At 41.5% G+C, this 16,287-nt stretch overlaps 2 protein-coding genes across 4 annotated transcripts in view; one reads left to right on the top strand and one right to left on the bottom strand.

Moving 5' to 3' along the window:
- Nucleotides 1-420, bottom strand: part of Etfrf1 (electron transfer flavoprotein regulatory factor 1) — a 9,579-nt gene extending 9,159 nt beyond the window's left edge. The window contains exon 1 of one of the 3 annotated variants that reach the window (XM_023719039.1): nt 301-420. The gene's annotated coding sequence lies outside the window, so the exon portion shown is untranslated. Of the gene's footprint in view, nt 1-295 lie in introns of all 3 variants that reach the window. The other 2 variants (XM_004634561.2, XM_023719038.1) reach the window with 2 other exon arrangements.
- A 96-nt stretch (nt 421-516) lies between these two features.
- The window catches only part of Casc1 (cancer susceptibility 1), a 74,881-nt gene continuing 59,110 nt past the window's right edge, over nt 517-16,287 (top strand). The window contains exons 1-3 of the mRNA XM_023719041.1: nt 517-597; nt 4,182-4,199; nt 15,976-16,060. Of these exons, the coding sequence (XP_023574809.1) occupies nt 595-597; nt 4,182-4,199; nt 15,976-16,060 (106 nt within the window). The 5' untranslated portion in view covers nt 517-594. The remainder of the gene's footprint in view (nt 598-4,181; nt 4,200-15,975; nt 16,061-16,287) is intronic.

Below are 16,287 nucleotides of genomic sequence, written 5' to 3'. Positions count from 1 at the left end.
GCACAGGTGGCCCCAGCACAGGTGACCCCGGTCGCGGTGGACCCCAGCACAGGTGGCCCCGGCCGCGGTGGCCCCCAGCACAGGTGGCCCCAGCATAGGTGGCCCCGGCCGCGGTGGCCCCAGCACAGGTGGCCCCAGCACAGGTGGCCCCGGCCGCGGTGGCTGTCGCCGGACGCGATCGCGCTCCTCTCCCCTTCCTTCTCCTGCACCCTCCCAGAAAGGCTCGCTCTAACACCCGCTGGAGGGCGGGGAGCCTGTCAACGCTCAGAACCCCCTTCCAACACCCAGAGCATACTTCACCACCTCCAGATCCCGGGATCCGGAAAACAACACGCAAGCCCGGCCCCGCGCGCCACAGCAGGACGAGCCTCCGACCGCCTCCTCCTCCACCGCCTCACCCGCGGACCGCGGAGCGGGGAGGGGCGGGGCGCCGACGGGAAGAACCCCAGTGCGACTGCGCGGCCGGAGTGGGCGGGCCCGCGGCGGCCTCGGGGGCGGGGGTGGGCGTGGCCTGTCGTCCTGACAACCCGGGATGTTTACACACACAGCAGAGCTCCGATTTTGCTGAGTGAGAAGGTCGCGCTTTGCCTCTTCATGGTGAGAGGGGAAGATGAAAGAGACTGGTGAAGGGATGTGAACTAATTCTGGCTCCCCGGTGTTGCAGGCTGTAATAAGAATCTTTAGTACTGTAGAGGGGATCTGTTTAGGAAAAACCTCCTAACTCGGTTTCTGCGAGCGGGAGATGGCCAGCATGGTAATGCGGTGTTCTAACTCCCCAGACCATAAGCCTGGTCTTAAGCTAGTACCTTCTTATAATGATAGATGATCCCGCTGAACTGCGCTCTTCTTGCAACTTGGCGCAAAGGTTTTATACCTCCTTGCAGCTAATTAAAAATAGACATAACTTTCCCTGCTTTAAAAAGTTATTTTGTGTGGTGTTTCCTAGAAATGCGGATTGTTTTGTGATGCAAAGTACTCAGCTTGCCTTAAATATGGTAAAGCTTGTTTGGCTTTTCTGCCCTCAACTGTCACCTCTTCAGGGAGAGAAACCAGATGTAGCTTGAGATGATCTCTTTCCCCGTTGTCTGAAATGTGATTTCCATCAAGAGATCTTTATGATTAAAGTCAGAGGCAGTAGAGAATGTAATTACTTATTCGATTATTTGGTGGATTAATTAAGGGAGCGTGGAGAATGCATTCTTGGTATTTGGTTCTGGGCTGCAAGCCAAAGATACAAAGATGCATGCGACAGTGTTCTGTGGGAGATTAAGCAAATTAACTGCGAGACACTTTTATAACTGTCACAAGTGAAGGAGCTAGTGCGGAATAACCCAAAGTTGGAGATGCTTACACTGGGGAGGAACACAGAGGAAGTGGTGCTTTTCAGCTTGTTTTAAAACACAAATATGCATTTACCACAGTGGTGGGAAACAGTGGTGTGTATTCCTGGAAGAATGCAAATGGAACGTGAGCCAGTGTAAAACTACTGACAAATTATGACAGCTTGTTCCTTTTTGAACGCGGATTCGAGTTTCCTCTTCCTAGATCCTTCTGGAAATGTTCTCTAACTGCGGCCCCTCGAACGTCCGTTCCACACACGGAGTACTTCTTAAAGCTGCAGATGCCTGGAGCCAAGCTCCACATGTGTTGTGTTGGTTTTCTGGGGCTGACGAGTAACCGAGTACCACAGTAGAGATGTTCTGTCCAGGGGCCTGTGAGAAAATTCAGCGAACCGAGTGCCGGCTTATGCAAGCGCAGGGACCCTGGTTCAGTCCCCAGTCCTGTATGCCCCGCCAGCCCTGCCCTGTCCCTGGGTACGCTGAGCCAGCCACTGAGTCTGGGCGTGGTGGAGCCCATCTGTAATCCCAGCGCTGGAGAGGCTGAAAACAGGAGGATCACTACGAGTGTGAGCTGTTTCGTGAGACCCTGTACAAAATACATATTTTTTAAAAATCATATTGTCTCACCGTATAGGGACTGAAAATGCAAATTCAAGGTGTCAGCAGGGCAACGCTTCCTCTAAAGTGCATGGGGGGAGGGGGTATTTGACTTCTCTCCCAGTTTCTAATAATTCCTTGGTTTGGAGCAGCATAGCCACGTGTCTATGTCCATATTTCCTCTTTTTATAAGGATACAAGTCATATATATTAGTTTACAGACCTACTCTTTTCTAGTATGGCCTTATCTCTAATTAAATCAGTGATGACCCTATTTCCAAGTAGACTGAATTCTGAAATGCTAGGAGTTAGGACTTCCGGATATGAAATTTAAAAGGATTCGGTTCAACCTATCACATCTACTAAATCATAAGGTGGGAAGGGAAGTGAGTACATAGATTTTTTAGTCCAAGAACATATATTTCTAAGAAAGATAACGACTACATGACGCCAATGCCAACTACTTTGGTGCATAATGGCTTTTCTTATATACAGAAAAGAGATGTGTTTGTCCTTAACTGGAGAGATGACAACATACCCACATTTAAAGTATGGTTACTTGGACCGGGGAGATGGCTCAGTAGAATAAGCACTTCCCTGGCAAGCACAAGGGTTTGAGTTCAATCCCCAGTTCCGCCAATAAAATAAAAGAAGGTTACTTGAATCTCAGCACAGTACTATTTACCGATCCTGTGCTATATGCTATTTATTTCAAGCGGACATAGTTTGTTAAGTATTAATAGTGCTTAACATAAATAATAAAATAAAAATTGATGACATTTGTGAAACTCGTAAAAGCTGTCACTTTTACTTATAATATCTCCAGCACCTCAGATGGCCTTATGTGTCAATCATTAATAAACATCTGCTGAATAAATTAGTAAGCTATATGCACATCTCAAGATGCAATTGTTAATATATCTGAATGCTAACATCTGCATTATATGATGATTAATTTATAGCTTGAACCAATTATTTCCCATGTATAGCTCTTCAAGTATGTAAAGTATATAATCTTACAGTCAAATGATCTATAAATTCCTTACCAGAAGCCTGGCTGGCATATGGCCCTAATCAGAAAATTTTACTAGTAGCACTAGTAAAAAGTCCTTGCAATTATAAATCTTTATTGAAATACTGTGCTTTCCAAATGATTTCTAGAACACATCTGCTTTAAAACACATTACTGGGGGACTGGGGAGATGGCTCAGTGGAATAAGTGCTTGCCTGGCAAGCTCAAGGGCCTGAGTTCAATCCCCGGTTCTGGGAAAAAAAAAAACAAAACACACACACACACATTACTGGGCCGGCCAAATAGCTCAGCGGCTTAAAGCACCTGCAAGCAGGCACAGGGGTCAGTGGTTCGATACCCAGGCCTGCTGTGCCAGCCCCATGCTGAGACGGTAATTGAGACTGGGAGTGGTGGTGCACCCCTGTAATCCCAGCTCTTAAGAGGCTGTAAACAGGCTAATCACTACTAGTTTGATCTAGTAGTGAGACCCTGAACACCCTTCCCTAAAAACACAAAAAAGAAAACCACATTACTGAAAATACAATTAAACTTTTCCATATCTTGCCAGCTTTACATGACTAGTTCCCATTCTATAAAAAGTCATCAGTTTTATTTTACAGAAAAGTTATTTCTTTATAATGTGAGGTGATTTGCACACTTTGAAGTTCCGTATCTGTGCCAATAGTCAATAATTTATTGTTCTTTGGAATTTTTCCTTTATGTTTTGTTTTATCTTTGAAACAGGGTCTCATTACATTGTTCAGCCTGGCCTTGAACTTACTACATAGCCGAGATTGGCCTTGAACTCACAGTGGTCCTACAATCTCCCTGCATGCTGAGATTACAGGTGTACGCCACTGTGTCCAGTTCTTTGGGGACCTTTTAAGCTAGTACTTTTTGGTATTATTTAGGGACAGGGCATTACATTAAATATAGATCTGTGATTGATTGTCTAACAAACAGTATGAAATCCACTCTTCAAAGATACTTCAGTGGGTGAAACTTTAGCTTTTTCTACATGTGCTTATAGTTTTGTGTGAATTCTTTTTCAAACAGATTTTTAAATGTAGGATTACTTTGGATTTACAGAAAAGTTACAAAGATGGTATAGAGAGTTCTTTTATGCTTTTACCCAGCTTCTCCTAACTAACACTTACATAATCATGGTAATTTGTTGAAAGTATTTGAATTCTTTTTAAAATGTATCAATTCTTTTCCCCCTCAACTTTTAGGGTTCCAGAGAAAAAAAGGTATGTAGAAATTATTTTCTCAAAATAATCTTATGAACACATTGTTTGAACAGAATTATCGTGGAATTTTTTGATAGTTTTCTAATTGGATTATAGGATATATAGTTTACTAAATATACTTTTTAGACATTAATGCTACTTAAATCATAGGATAATCCTTTACAACTACAGAAATGTATCAAATTTGACATATTTTAAGTTACACAAGAACACTTAAATCTAGCTATTAAATTTTTTAGGTTTATTGGTACATTTTAGATATACATAATGATCATATTCATCATTGTACATGATGTAGCTTGATTTCTCTGTTTTTTTTTAAATTTCTTTCTCCTCCCTTCAACCCATCTTCCCCTCCCTATTTGCAAGGCAATGTTTCCATTTTATCCTTTTTTTTTTTTAAGGGAGGAAGGAAAAAAAAGTGATTTTTTTTAAAGAAGCCATTAAATTTTACCAGTATCTATATTTGAGGATTTTTGTTATTTCTGCCATAGGAGATCTTGGATTAAGAACATCTTTTTTTTTTTTTTTTTTTTTTTTCAAGATTAAAAATTTACCTAGAGGGCTGGGAAGATAGTTCAGTAGTCCAAGCACCTGGCTGGTTCAATCCCCAGTACTGCATGCCATGCCAGTCCCAGATCCCTGGGCACACTGAGCTGGCCGCTGAAACAGGGCATGGTGGCACATGCCTGTAATCTCAGTGCTGGGGAGGCTGAGACAGGAGGATCACTGTGAGTCTGAGCTGCGTGAGTATGAGACCCCCATACCAAATAAATAAAATCAATGAATCTTAAACAACAACAAAAATTTACCTAGAAACCTTGCTATGACTTCAAAAGTGAACTCTAAGTTAATATGAATTTAACAGTTAGCACATGCATCTCGAACTCACTTTGCCGCCCAGGCTGGCCTACTTGCAGTGATCCTCCTGCCTCAGCCTACCGAGTGCTGGGATTCCAGGCATGTGCCACCATACCTACCCTGTAGATTCATAGTTTAAGATAGAGTTTATAATCTCTTGACTAGTGGGCCAGGTTGAGCCAACATATTTTGCTTGATAGAAAAGTTGTTTTCCTTCTTTATAAAAATCAGTTACAGACTATTTAAATGCAAAAAAAAAAATCAGATTGTCAGATATTCTTGAAATATTGGAATTCTAATAGCATGTTTTTCTCAGATGACTGGGCTCAGTGGCAGCTACCCTGAAAAAGTCTTCTTTTTGTCAATGTTCTGACCATAAGCAAACCCCATACAGCATTTACCTTCCTGGTCTGACAGGAACTTGGGTTTGGAGTTAGTGATTTAAGGCTTATCTCGAAGGCCATTTCTTTGTAAAATAATCCACCACTGTCTCTTACAAAATCACTTATAGTCCTTTTCTAAATCTGTAAGTTCTCCATCCATGAAGTCTACCAACCACAGACTAAAAATCCATTTTAAAAAAAGAATTGTAACTATAAATAGCATTAGATACTGTATGTGTTCAAAGCTAGAAGACAGGGCATTGAATATTTTCACCATGAAGAAATGATAAATGGTTTGGGAAGAACTGTCTTCACTGTCATAACAGGTACAAGCTTTATTTCTTGTCATTGTTTAACACAGTTTAACAACTCTATGCATAGTATTTGCATTTTATTACCTATCATAAGTGACCTAGTGATGACCTAAAGTATATAAGAACATTGATGTCAATTATAGACAGTTCTGTGCTGTCCTACGTAAGAGCCTTGAGCATCTGTCATTTTGATAGCCAGGGGATCCTCTCGCCAATACCAAGGGGCAACTGTACACTCAGTTCTCCTGTATTCATAGCTGCAAACCCTTCAAGCTCAGGAGCACGCCATTTACTCTTACACCTATTGCATTTCACACCATGCCTTGCCCATAGTAAAATTCGGTCAATATTTGTTGAACAAATATGTGAAACTCCACTTAATCCACTGATGCTTAAAAAAACGTGTGGCTCTTGACTCCTTAGAAGAAATGCTTCTGTAAAGATGTTTCAATATTTATACAATTAAATATTTATTTAAGGAATGTGTTCTTTGCCTTCCATGTTGGATCAGTCACTTATGCTCCCTACGAACCTGAAACTCTCAGAGGCTGTGAATATAACTGAAAAAAAAATTATTGGTGGCACGCGCCTGTAATGGTGGCGTGCTTGTAATCCCAACTCTTGGAAGGCTGTAAACGGGCAGATCGCTACAAGCCTGATATAGTAGTGAGACCCCGAACACCCGTAGACCCTTCCCTAAAAAAATACAAAAAAAAAAAATTATTAAGGCTCTGCAAGCATTGTTAAGGGGGTGGCATTCTGGAGGGTCTGCTGTGTTGTGTTGTTCACGGGTTGAGGCCGGCATGCATTTCTTATTTACTGTGTTTTTGGAGTCGGAGTCTGGCTTTACACAACAATCCTCTTGCCTTAGCCTCCCGGGTCCTGGGATTATAGATATGCACCACCAAGCATATAATACTTTGTAGCCAAGTAGGTGGAGGATTTATATTTTTTCTGGGTGGGATAGGTAGCCCAGGAAAGTTTTAAGTAGAAGAGTGACATGACCTGATTACATGTTTGTTTTGTTTTTCACTTGTGTTTGTTTTTGTGTTTATATTTGGGGGCCAGTAGTGAGTATCCCACCCAACTCTTTAAGCTGAACTGCGTCCCCAGCCCTTTATATTTTCTATTTTGAGACAAGGTCCTGCTAAATCACTAACTTGCCCAGGCAGGGCTCAGATTTGCAGTCCTGCCTCAGCCTCCTGGAGTTCTGAAATTAGAGGTGAAATTACATTTTCAAAAGGCTCAGTATGGCTACCATATGGACAATTCACTTAAGAAAGGAAGAGTGAAGGGAAGAGGACCCTTGAGGGAACCACTACAGCAGTCAAGGGCAGAAGACCTCAAACTGAAGTAAACTTTCAGACCTACCCTTTTCTTGAAGCACTACTAGATGTATGCAGAGATTTCCTAAGGATGCAAAGACAGAGAATGTTATGGAAATCATCCACTTCCTTATTTACTGGTTTCTAAGAAAATATACTGTCCCAAAGTTCTGCATGTCTACCACTGCATCTTCCTCTTTCATAACCACCCTTCTACTTTAAAAACAAAAACTAACAGAAAAAAAAAAAATAGCCACTCTAACCTTGTTCTTGTGTTTGTGGCCCTGGGAACAGAGCCCCTCTAGAGCTCTGTGTTTGCTAGGCAAGGGCTCTGCCACTACTCACTACTTCCCCCACCCTTTGAATTTCATTTTGAGACAGTCTCAGACTTGTGGTCCTCCTGCCTCAGCCTCCAGAGTAGCCGGTATTACCAGGAAAAGCCACCAACCCAGCTGCAAAAAGGCTTTTGCTTTTCTTCTCTTTTCTTTTGTCCTTTCTAAATCTTACTGTGTTTTGTTGTCCTGGGATCTGCAGTGTGAAACCAACAGACCCTTCAGAACATCCATGTTGGCAAAGCTTTCCTGAATCAAAGCACCAAGGACTTTGTGTTCCTGTCTTGGCTTAGTCTCTGTAAGTGGTGACACGTGCCAACAAAAGTATCAAGATGTTCTTAGGTCATAACTACAGTAGTGCAAGGGCCGGCCAACTAGCTCAGTGGATTAAAGCACCTGCAAGCAGACACAAGGGCCAGGGGTTCAATTCCTGGGCCTGCTGTGCTGGCCCTGCCTGCGGGATGTGCTGAGACAGCAATTGAGACTGGGTGTGGTGGCGCACGCCTGTAATCCCAGCATTTGGGAGGCTGTTAACAGGAGAATCACTACGAGTCCAATTTAGTAGTAAGACCCTGAACACCCTGTAGACCCTTCCCTAAAATACAAATAAATAAATGAATCTGTGCAGTGCAATGAGAATGCAGCAATATTTGTTTACAGATGTTACTCAGGAGAGTATTACTAAACGGTAGCACAAAAATCTCTCACTATGCAACTTGTTAATAAAACATCCAGACTCCAAAAGTGAATCGATTTTGTAGTAAACTTTGCATACTTTATTTGATTCGATTAACAGTGTTACCCAAGTCCTCCTCCCAGGCATGGAGCTGTTACCAGCGGGCAGCAGGAAGGCCTCATTGCCTTTGCTTTTATTTTAAATCTATTTTAATGTAAGAACACTTTGTTTCCAAAAAAGCATTGCTTGCCAAAAATTTCTATAGCACATTCAATGTTTGTGGGTTTTTTTGTTTGTTTGTTTTTGTTTTTTTGGTACCAGGGATTGAACTCAGGACCTTGTACTTGCCAGGCAGGTGCATACACCACTGAGCTATCTTCCTGGCCCTACCACATTCAATGTTGACACTAAAATGTAAATGGCATTAAGTGTAGGATGTGGAGTGTTTGATTGTTTGATCGATTGATTTCAAAGTGCCAAGCATTCAACCCTGGGGCCTCATGCATGCTAAAAAAAGCACTCAACCTCCCAGTTATATCCCTGGCCCTAAAATTACATTTTTAAAATGGCAATGTATAAAGAATCAACTCTTACTTGATTCATAATCAAATAAGATAGTGTATCACAAGAATGTTGATTAACACACTGCACCAAAAAATGGGGACAGGGGCCGGGGAGATGGCTCAGTGGATTAAGCGCTTCGCTGGCAAGCGCAAGGGCCTGAGTTCAATCCCCGGTTCCGCAAAAATAAAATAAAATAAATGGGGACAGTGTATGAGGGAAAGTGACCCTGGTGTTGCCGTTCAAGTCTGAAGACTTGGCACTCTCATAGGTAAATAGCAGACATTTTTTAATGCTTTGAGCTAAATCTTGTAAGCTTTTGATTAAAATGATAAGATAAAAAATAACATTTTGATTTTTCCTCTTTTAATTTGTTAAACTTAAGAGTTTTGGGACTACTCTTTCTAACAAAAAAAAAAAAACTGATTACATCAGCATAGGTCAAAACCATCATCTTCAAAATATTTAATAGGGGATTATCAAGAAAAAATCTGAGTGATGATAGGAACCAAACAAGTAATGGATGTACTAGACCTGTTTTGTTTTGCTTTTTAATTCTTTTTTTTTTATTTATGTATTTGGTACAAGATCTCACTATGCAGCTCAGACTCATAGTGATCCTTCTGTTTTCAGCCTCCCCAGAGCTGGGATTACAGGTGTGCGCCACCATGCCCAGACTCAGTGGCCGGCTCTGGGTGCCCCAGGGCAGGGCCAGTGCAGCCTGTGATGACAGGGATCAAATCCTGGTCCCTGAGCTTGCCCTAAGCAGGCACTTAGTCCACTGAGCTACCTCATCGGCCCTTCGACCTGTTGTTGTTGTTTTTTTCTTAGACCTGTTTTTAATCTTTGTTTTATTTCCCTGTTATTATCATGAGGGAATTTGCAAACCGGTAACACGAACTGCAGTCCTAGTGGCAACTGTGAAGCTAAAGACAGTGGAATGTCTTCAGTGTGCTGAAAGAAGGGAACGGCCAGCTTGAAATTCTAAGGTAGCTAAGGTAGTTTTCAAAAATAAAGTTGAAAGCTGAGCAGGATGGCCCATGACAATAATCCCAGGACTAAGGAAGCTGAGGTGGGAGGATCTCCATGAGTTTGAGATCAACTCAGGCTACAAAGATCAGTTCAAGATCAGCAGCTGGCACTACATAGCAAGTTCCTTTCTTAAAAATAAAATAAAGGTTGAATAGCAAGGTCAAATTACATGCTTGAAATGTTCAAATACCAAATTTCATGTTACATATGCTTTTCCACAATAAGAAATCAAGCCATAACTGTGTACATTTATATAAAGCTTTTTGTTTATTTATTTTTCATTATTAGGGATTGAACCTGGACCTTTGCACTGAGCTACATCCCAGGGCTTTTATTTTATTTTTAATTTTGTGACAGGGTCTCACTAAGTCACTAAATTGCTAGGCTGGTCTTAAACTTGTGCTCTGCCTGCCTCAGCCTTTCAGAGTAATGTGCTGTCATGCTAGCTACGTTTGTGTAAAATATAAAACTAAAAACACTATATTATTTAGGGCTACATAAGACAGCTATCAAGAAAAATAAGAAAAATCACCACTGTCCTTTAGGGACAGTGTTTAAATTGATACAAAATTGTATATATTCACACAGTACAGTGTGATATTTTGAGAAATGGACACAATATGTAATGATCACATGAAGATAACTAGCACATGATTCTGTTAAATAATCATAAAATTATTTATTAATCATTTGTATTGGAAACACTTAAGGTCCACTCTTCTTGAAATGTATACTATTGTGAGCCATAGTCTTTCTGCTGTGCTACAGAATGCTAGAATCTATTTCTCTTGCCTAGTTGTAATTTTTTACCTATTAGCAACCTCTTGTTTTGTTCTGAGACAGGGTCTTGCTATGTAGTTTAGGCTGGACTTGAACTCAGTATGTAGTCCTGGCTGGCCTCAAATTCATGAGTATCCTCCTGCCTCAGCCTTCCAAGTGCTGGGATTGCAGACATGCACCATCATGCCTAGACCACCCAAAGACTCTGTACCTCTCTCTCCTGCCTATAGTTCCTAGCCTCTAGCAACCGTACTCTACTTCACACACTTCTTTAGCTTCTACATGTAAATGAAATCATACAATGTCTTTCTGTGTTTGGCTAACTCGATTTAATACTAGGTCCTTAGGGCTCATTCATGTTGTTGCAAAAGACACGATTCCACTACTGTGGCTGAATAATATATGACATTATATTTTATCTATTCATCCACTGACAGAAAGTAGGCTGATTCCGTATCATGGCCATTATGAATAGTGACACAATAAACACAAGAGTGCAGATAGATGTCCCTTTGACAAAATGATTTCTTTTACTTTGGCTGTATGCCCTGTAGTCAGATTGCTGGGTTATGTAACAGCGGTCACTATTCTTATTTTGTTGAGAAGTCTCCCTATTATTTGTCATAGTGGCTGCACTAATTAGCTTTCCCATTGCTGGGAAAATGGAAAGCTGTAACTTAAAGGAAGGCAGGGTCCCTGGCTCATGGCCCCAGTGGACTCAGTCCCTGTGGTTCCAAGGCAGAAGCAGCACTAGTAGAACGGTACAGCAGAGAAAACTGCACCACCGGTGGCAACCAGGAGGGGCAACAGAGGGAAGGGTGCATGCGAGAGACCCCACTCCGGGTCCACCCCCAGCAGTCCCCGTCCTCGTCTGGGTCCCGCCTCTCAGCAGCATGACCAGCCACAAACAGGAGTGAATTCGCCCACGGGCGAGCACAATGTTCCACTGATCTAGTTATCTCTCAAGGGGCTGCTTAATCCAGCCAAATTAACAATTAGTTACCACACCCACTAGCAGTGTTCAGGGTCTTCCTTTCTCCACATTCACATCAGCATTTGGTATTTTTGTCTTTAACAACAGCCATCCTACCTGTAGGGGTAACCTGGCATCTCATTTGGGTTTCGATTTGCATTTCTCTGAGATTAATGATGTTGAACATTTTTGTATGTTTGTTGGCCACCTGTATTTTTTTTTATTTTTTTTTCTTTTTCTGTATTTTAGGGAACTTAAACCTGGATGAATGTTTTGGAAATTCATTTTTTAAAAGAAATACAGGGCCTGGGGAGATAGCTCAGTAGAATAAGTGCTTGCCTGGCAAGTGCAAGGTCCTGAGTTCAATCCCCCAAATAAATAATGCCACCCAAATAAATAAATAAATAAATAAATAAATAAATAAATAGAAATACAAGTGGAAGGGCCGGCCAAATAGCTCAGCAGATTAAAGCACCTGCAAGCAGGCACAGGGGCCGGGAGTTTTCAGAGAATCACTACAAATTCAATGTCTTACTACTAGATCGGACTCATAGTGATTCTCCTGTTTACAGCCTCCCAAGAGCTGGGATTACAGGCACAGGTCACCACGCCTGGCCAGCCCTTCCACTTGTATTTCTTTCTTTCTTTCTATTTATTTATTTATTTATTTATTTATTTGGGTGGTGCTAGGAATTGAATTCAGGACCTTACACTTGCCAAGCAAGCACTTATTCTACTGAGCTATCTCCCCAGCCCCTGTATTTCTTTTAAAAAATTACTTTCCAGAACATTTGTCCAGGTTTAAGTTAGATTTTCAGGCTGTTCATCTCTCATTCATATTTTTGTTTTACTCATTAGATTTTCAGCTCCAAAATTTCGGTGTCTCTGCAAATTTTCATGTAGATTATAAATTACCTTCCTGATAGTAAATTATCTATCTTGTGGTTTCTAGTATCTTGCTGAGTTTCTTTAAGATCATTATTTTGATTTTTTTGGGGGGGGCATTTCATAGATTTAATTTTTCTTATTTTTTGGTTTATGTTTTTGTTTGCTTTAATGTTCCTTCTTTTTCATGGATTTAGTTAGGATCTGTTACTGTTGAGGTAGTTTAGAGATGTTACGTTTCCTTGCTTGTTTCTGTTTTACATTGATAATCTGTACATTTGCAGAATGTTCATCTCTCTGATTGTGTGGAGTAGCTATTGTAAGGAAAAACTTGCTCCTGCAGGTGGGTCCCAAGGTTCTGGTTCAGTAGGGGGTCTGGGCTTGGTGCTGGTGGGTGCACACGTGCAGTCTCCACATGAGTCCCTCAGGGACAACAACACCCGTGTTCAAGTGTGTACGAGCATCTCAGTGATCTCTGCAGGTATCTGGAGTCTGGAGTGTTAGGTCCTCAGGCCCTGGGGGACACACACCAGGCTCAGAGCGCCAGTAGTCACGTGGGCGGCTTTACCAGGGTAAATGGCATACGTCTGTGGGACATATGCCAAGCACTCCGTGGCTCTACCAGGCTTGGCTAATTTATGGTAACTTAATACGTGACTTTTGGCAATGGCACAAGAGTTTAAAAAACGAATTACATCTCTATTACCTTTTCCTGTTGACTTTCTAATATTAAATCAGATTTCTAATTCCTCGTACTTCTAAAATTAAAACTGAATAACAGCTAAAACTTCTACATGGATAATGAGCTAATGACACTCAGGACGCTAAGGCAGGAGGATAGTTGCAAGTTCAGGACCAGTTTGGGCTACAAAGTGAGCCCCCAGGTCAGCTTGAACTACATAGTGAGACCCTGTGTGTGTGTGGGGGGGGGAGACTGAGAGATGGAGAGAGAGACAGGGAGACACGGAGAGAGGGAGAGAGGGGGAGACAGAGAGAGACAGACAGAGAGAGAGACAGACAGAGACAGACAGACAGACAGACAGACAGACAGACAGACAGACAGGCAGAGACAGAGAGGCAGACTGAGAAAGACAGAGAGAGAGAGAGAGAGAGAGAGAGAGAGAGAGAGAGAGAGAGGTATAGCCAGGAAAAATTTACTTTTATGTATGATATTCAATTACGATAACTTAATATATTATATTGCTGTATTTGGTTGTATATTGAAAATTATATAAAATTATTTCAATCCAGGGAAAAATGAAAATACTTAGAGAAACGGAAAATAAATGTTTTAAACTCTCATACATATTCTTGTACCAAATAAACAAGGAAACAACAAAAGTTTTTCAAGTGTATCACATTAAGGTTATAATCTGCTAGGAAAGTAGAATGGAAACAGGATTTCAAGGAGAAAAAGAATTAAGTTTTTTGTGCTAAGGAAGCGCTTGTCATATTTTTAAGTGGTGATATTGTTCATTAAACAGTAGGATATGAGGTTTCCACAGGACTCATTTTAAGTAGTGATGAATTTAATAGGGCTGGAAAGGCATCCATTTATAGACCCTATACTTGAAAGTGTATTTTCAGTTCTTTAAGTTTGCGATGAAAGGTTTTCAATGCCAAGTTAAGATGTGTAATAAGTACTTAAGGAGCATGTGAACAAAGACTATAATTTTAAACACTGTAGATTAGCTATGGCTGAGCATGAGATGCAGCCAAGGCATCTGAGAAGGAGGGGGCTGTGGAGGTGTGCAATCAAACAGCGGTAACGTAAGTGCTTAATAAATAGCGTATATCAAGGGCAAAAAATCAACTTTGGCAGTATATGGTTTTCCATTAATAACATGCGACTTGACAGTTTGGCATTAAAATCATGACCACCTTAAAATGACTTGACGAGAAGGGTTTTTTTGGCGGAACCAGGGATTGAACACAGGTCCTTGTGCTTGCCAGGGAAGCACTTATTCCACTGAGCCATCTCCCTAGCCCCTTGATGAGAAGTTTTAATTGAGCATTAGAAATTATCCATCGGCATTTCCTACAAAGTCTATAAATTTCTATTTCTTTTTCTTTACAGACTCCCCTCTGATTCCTTCCTCTTCTTTCTTCCAATTTTAATTATTAAAAAGTCAGCTTAGGGTCGGCCAAATAGCTCAGGGGACTAAAGTGCCTGCTTAGTCAAACACAGGGACTGGGGTTCAATCCCCAGTGTGCTGTGCAGGCCCCATCCCCGGGGCACACTGAGATGGAGACTGAGACTTGGCATGGTGGCGCGTGCCTGTAATCCCAGCGCTTGGGAGGCTGGAAGCAGGAGAATCACTACAAGTCCAATCTTTGTAGTGAGACCCTGTACTCAATACTCAATACATTAATGATAATAATAGTTTAGCTTATACATTTCTGATTTCCACTGCCGAGATATTAGTTTATTAATTCTTGTTACTAGGTACCCAGGTGGTGTCCACTTTATATTTCTCTTATGAGGTTAGTTTTCAAAACTTATATTCTTAGTAGCAACAGTCCTTCTCAAAACACGTAAGAGTTGTTCATTCTCTTATTACAGTGCCCAAACTTTTCACTAGGCTGGATCCCTCTTTTTTTTTTCCCGTTTCCTTCATCATCTCTTACAGAGTTTACCAGAACCTGCTGAATTTGTTGGCCTACCCAGAGTTTTTCTGACTCTATCTTACAGCATGTTCCTCTTTTCTTGAGATATCTTCCCCCAAGTGCTAAAATCTTTTTTTTTTTAAATTTATTTATTTATATTTTTGTGTGTGTGTGGCCAGCTCAGCCCACCAGGGGGCGGGGCTGGCTGGCATGTGGTGCTGGGGGATTGAACCGTGATCTCTGTGCTTTGCTTAGCTTAGCTTGTTCTAAGTAGGCGCTTTAGACCACTGAGCCATCTCACCAGCCCGCTAAAATCTTTTGAGAATGAAATCAAATGCCACTTTCTCTATAAACATTTTCCTTGAACTCTGTTATTAAAAACAATCCTTCTTCTATACAAGCAAAATAACCGTAATACCACTAAAATACTTTTTTAAAAATAGAGGTACAGTTTTCCAACTATTTTTACGTGTACTTGATTGCGTACAACAAGATGAGATTTTCTTTTTAAAGATTCGGGAACTGGGCATGAAAGATTGATTTAAATTGCATATGCTTGTCAGTGGTGTTGTCCTTGTTGATACGTTCTCATTGCGGGGACAAGATAGGCGACACCCACCACTTAAAGGGGGAGATGTGTATTTCGGCTCACGGTTTTGGTCCGTGGTGGCCCCTTGGTGACCGCCTCCACCCAGCTCCGCCTCCCTCCCAGCAGCGCTTAGCAGTACAAAGCACCCCGTGCAGTCACCTCGTGCAGTCACCTCGTGAGCACGTGAGACTTTTAGAGGACATTTTAGATCTAAACCAATAACAACGGTGGTCCCTGCTTTTGCGTAATTTATGCGCTTACTTTAGTTTTCAGTCTCAGTCGTGCGCTGCACTGAGTCAAGGCCCTGCACCGCTCGGCGGTCTCGTCTGTTGAAAAGAGGCAGGAAAGACACGTGTCCTGAGCAGAAGTGTTTCTCATAATTGCTACCTAAGGAAGCGTGTTTTTAAGTAACCTGGGTGTATGTTAACAGCCCTTCTAATCTTGTGGTCTTTGTCAAGCCTGCCAATAAGAAGAAGAAAATCACAAAAGCCGAACAACTGAAACAGGTACAAGAGGAGGAGGAGAAAAAGCTGAAAGAGGAAGGTACAGAATCGACAGTCGTTCTGGTTTCATATGCAAATGATACTAATAATACTTTGGGATCTCTGTAATCCAGTCCATTTTTTTTCAAAATTCATCAAGTTTTCTAATTTAAATTTCTAATGAATGTCTACCAGTTACCAGGCACTGAGAAAGATCCGTCTGTGTATGCCAAGCACATCTGTGTGTCCTGAGATAGTATTGTCAAACAGCAGGAACCACTTTAAAAA

This window comes from Octodon degus, unplaced genomic scaffold (genome assembly GCF_000260255.1).
Source record: "Octodon degus isolate 3935 unplaced genomic scaffold, OctDeg1.0 scaffold00064, whole genome shotgun sequence".
Lineage (NCBI taxonomy): Eukaryota > Metazoa > Chordata > Mammalia > Rodentia > Octodontidae > Octodon > Octodon degus.
The sequence above is the reverse complement of the archived record's forward strand: the minus strand, read 5'-3'. Positions and strand labels throughout refer to the sequence as shown.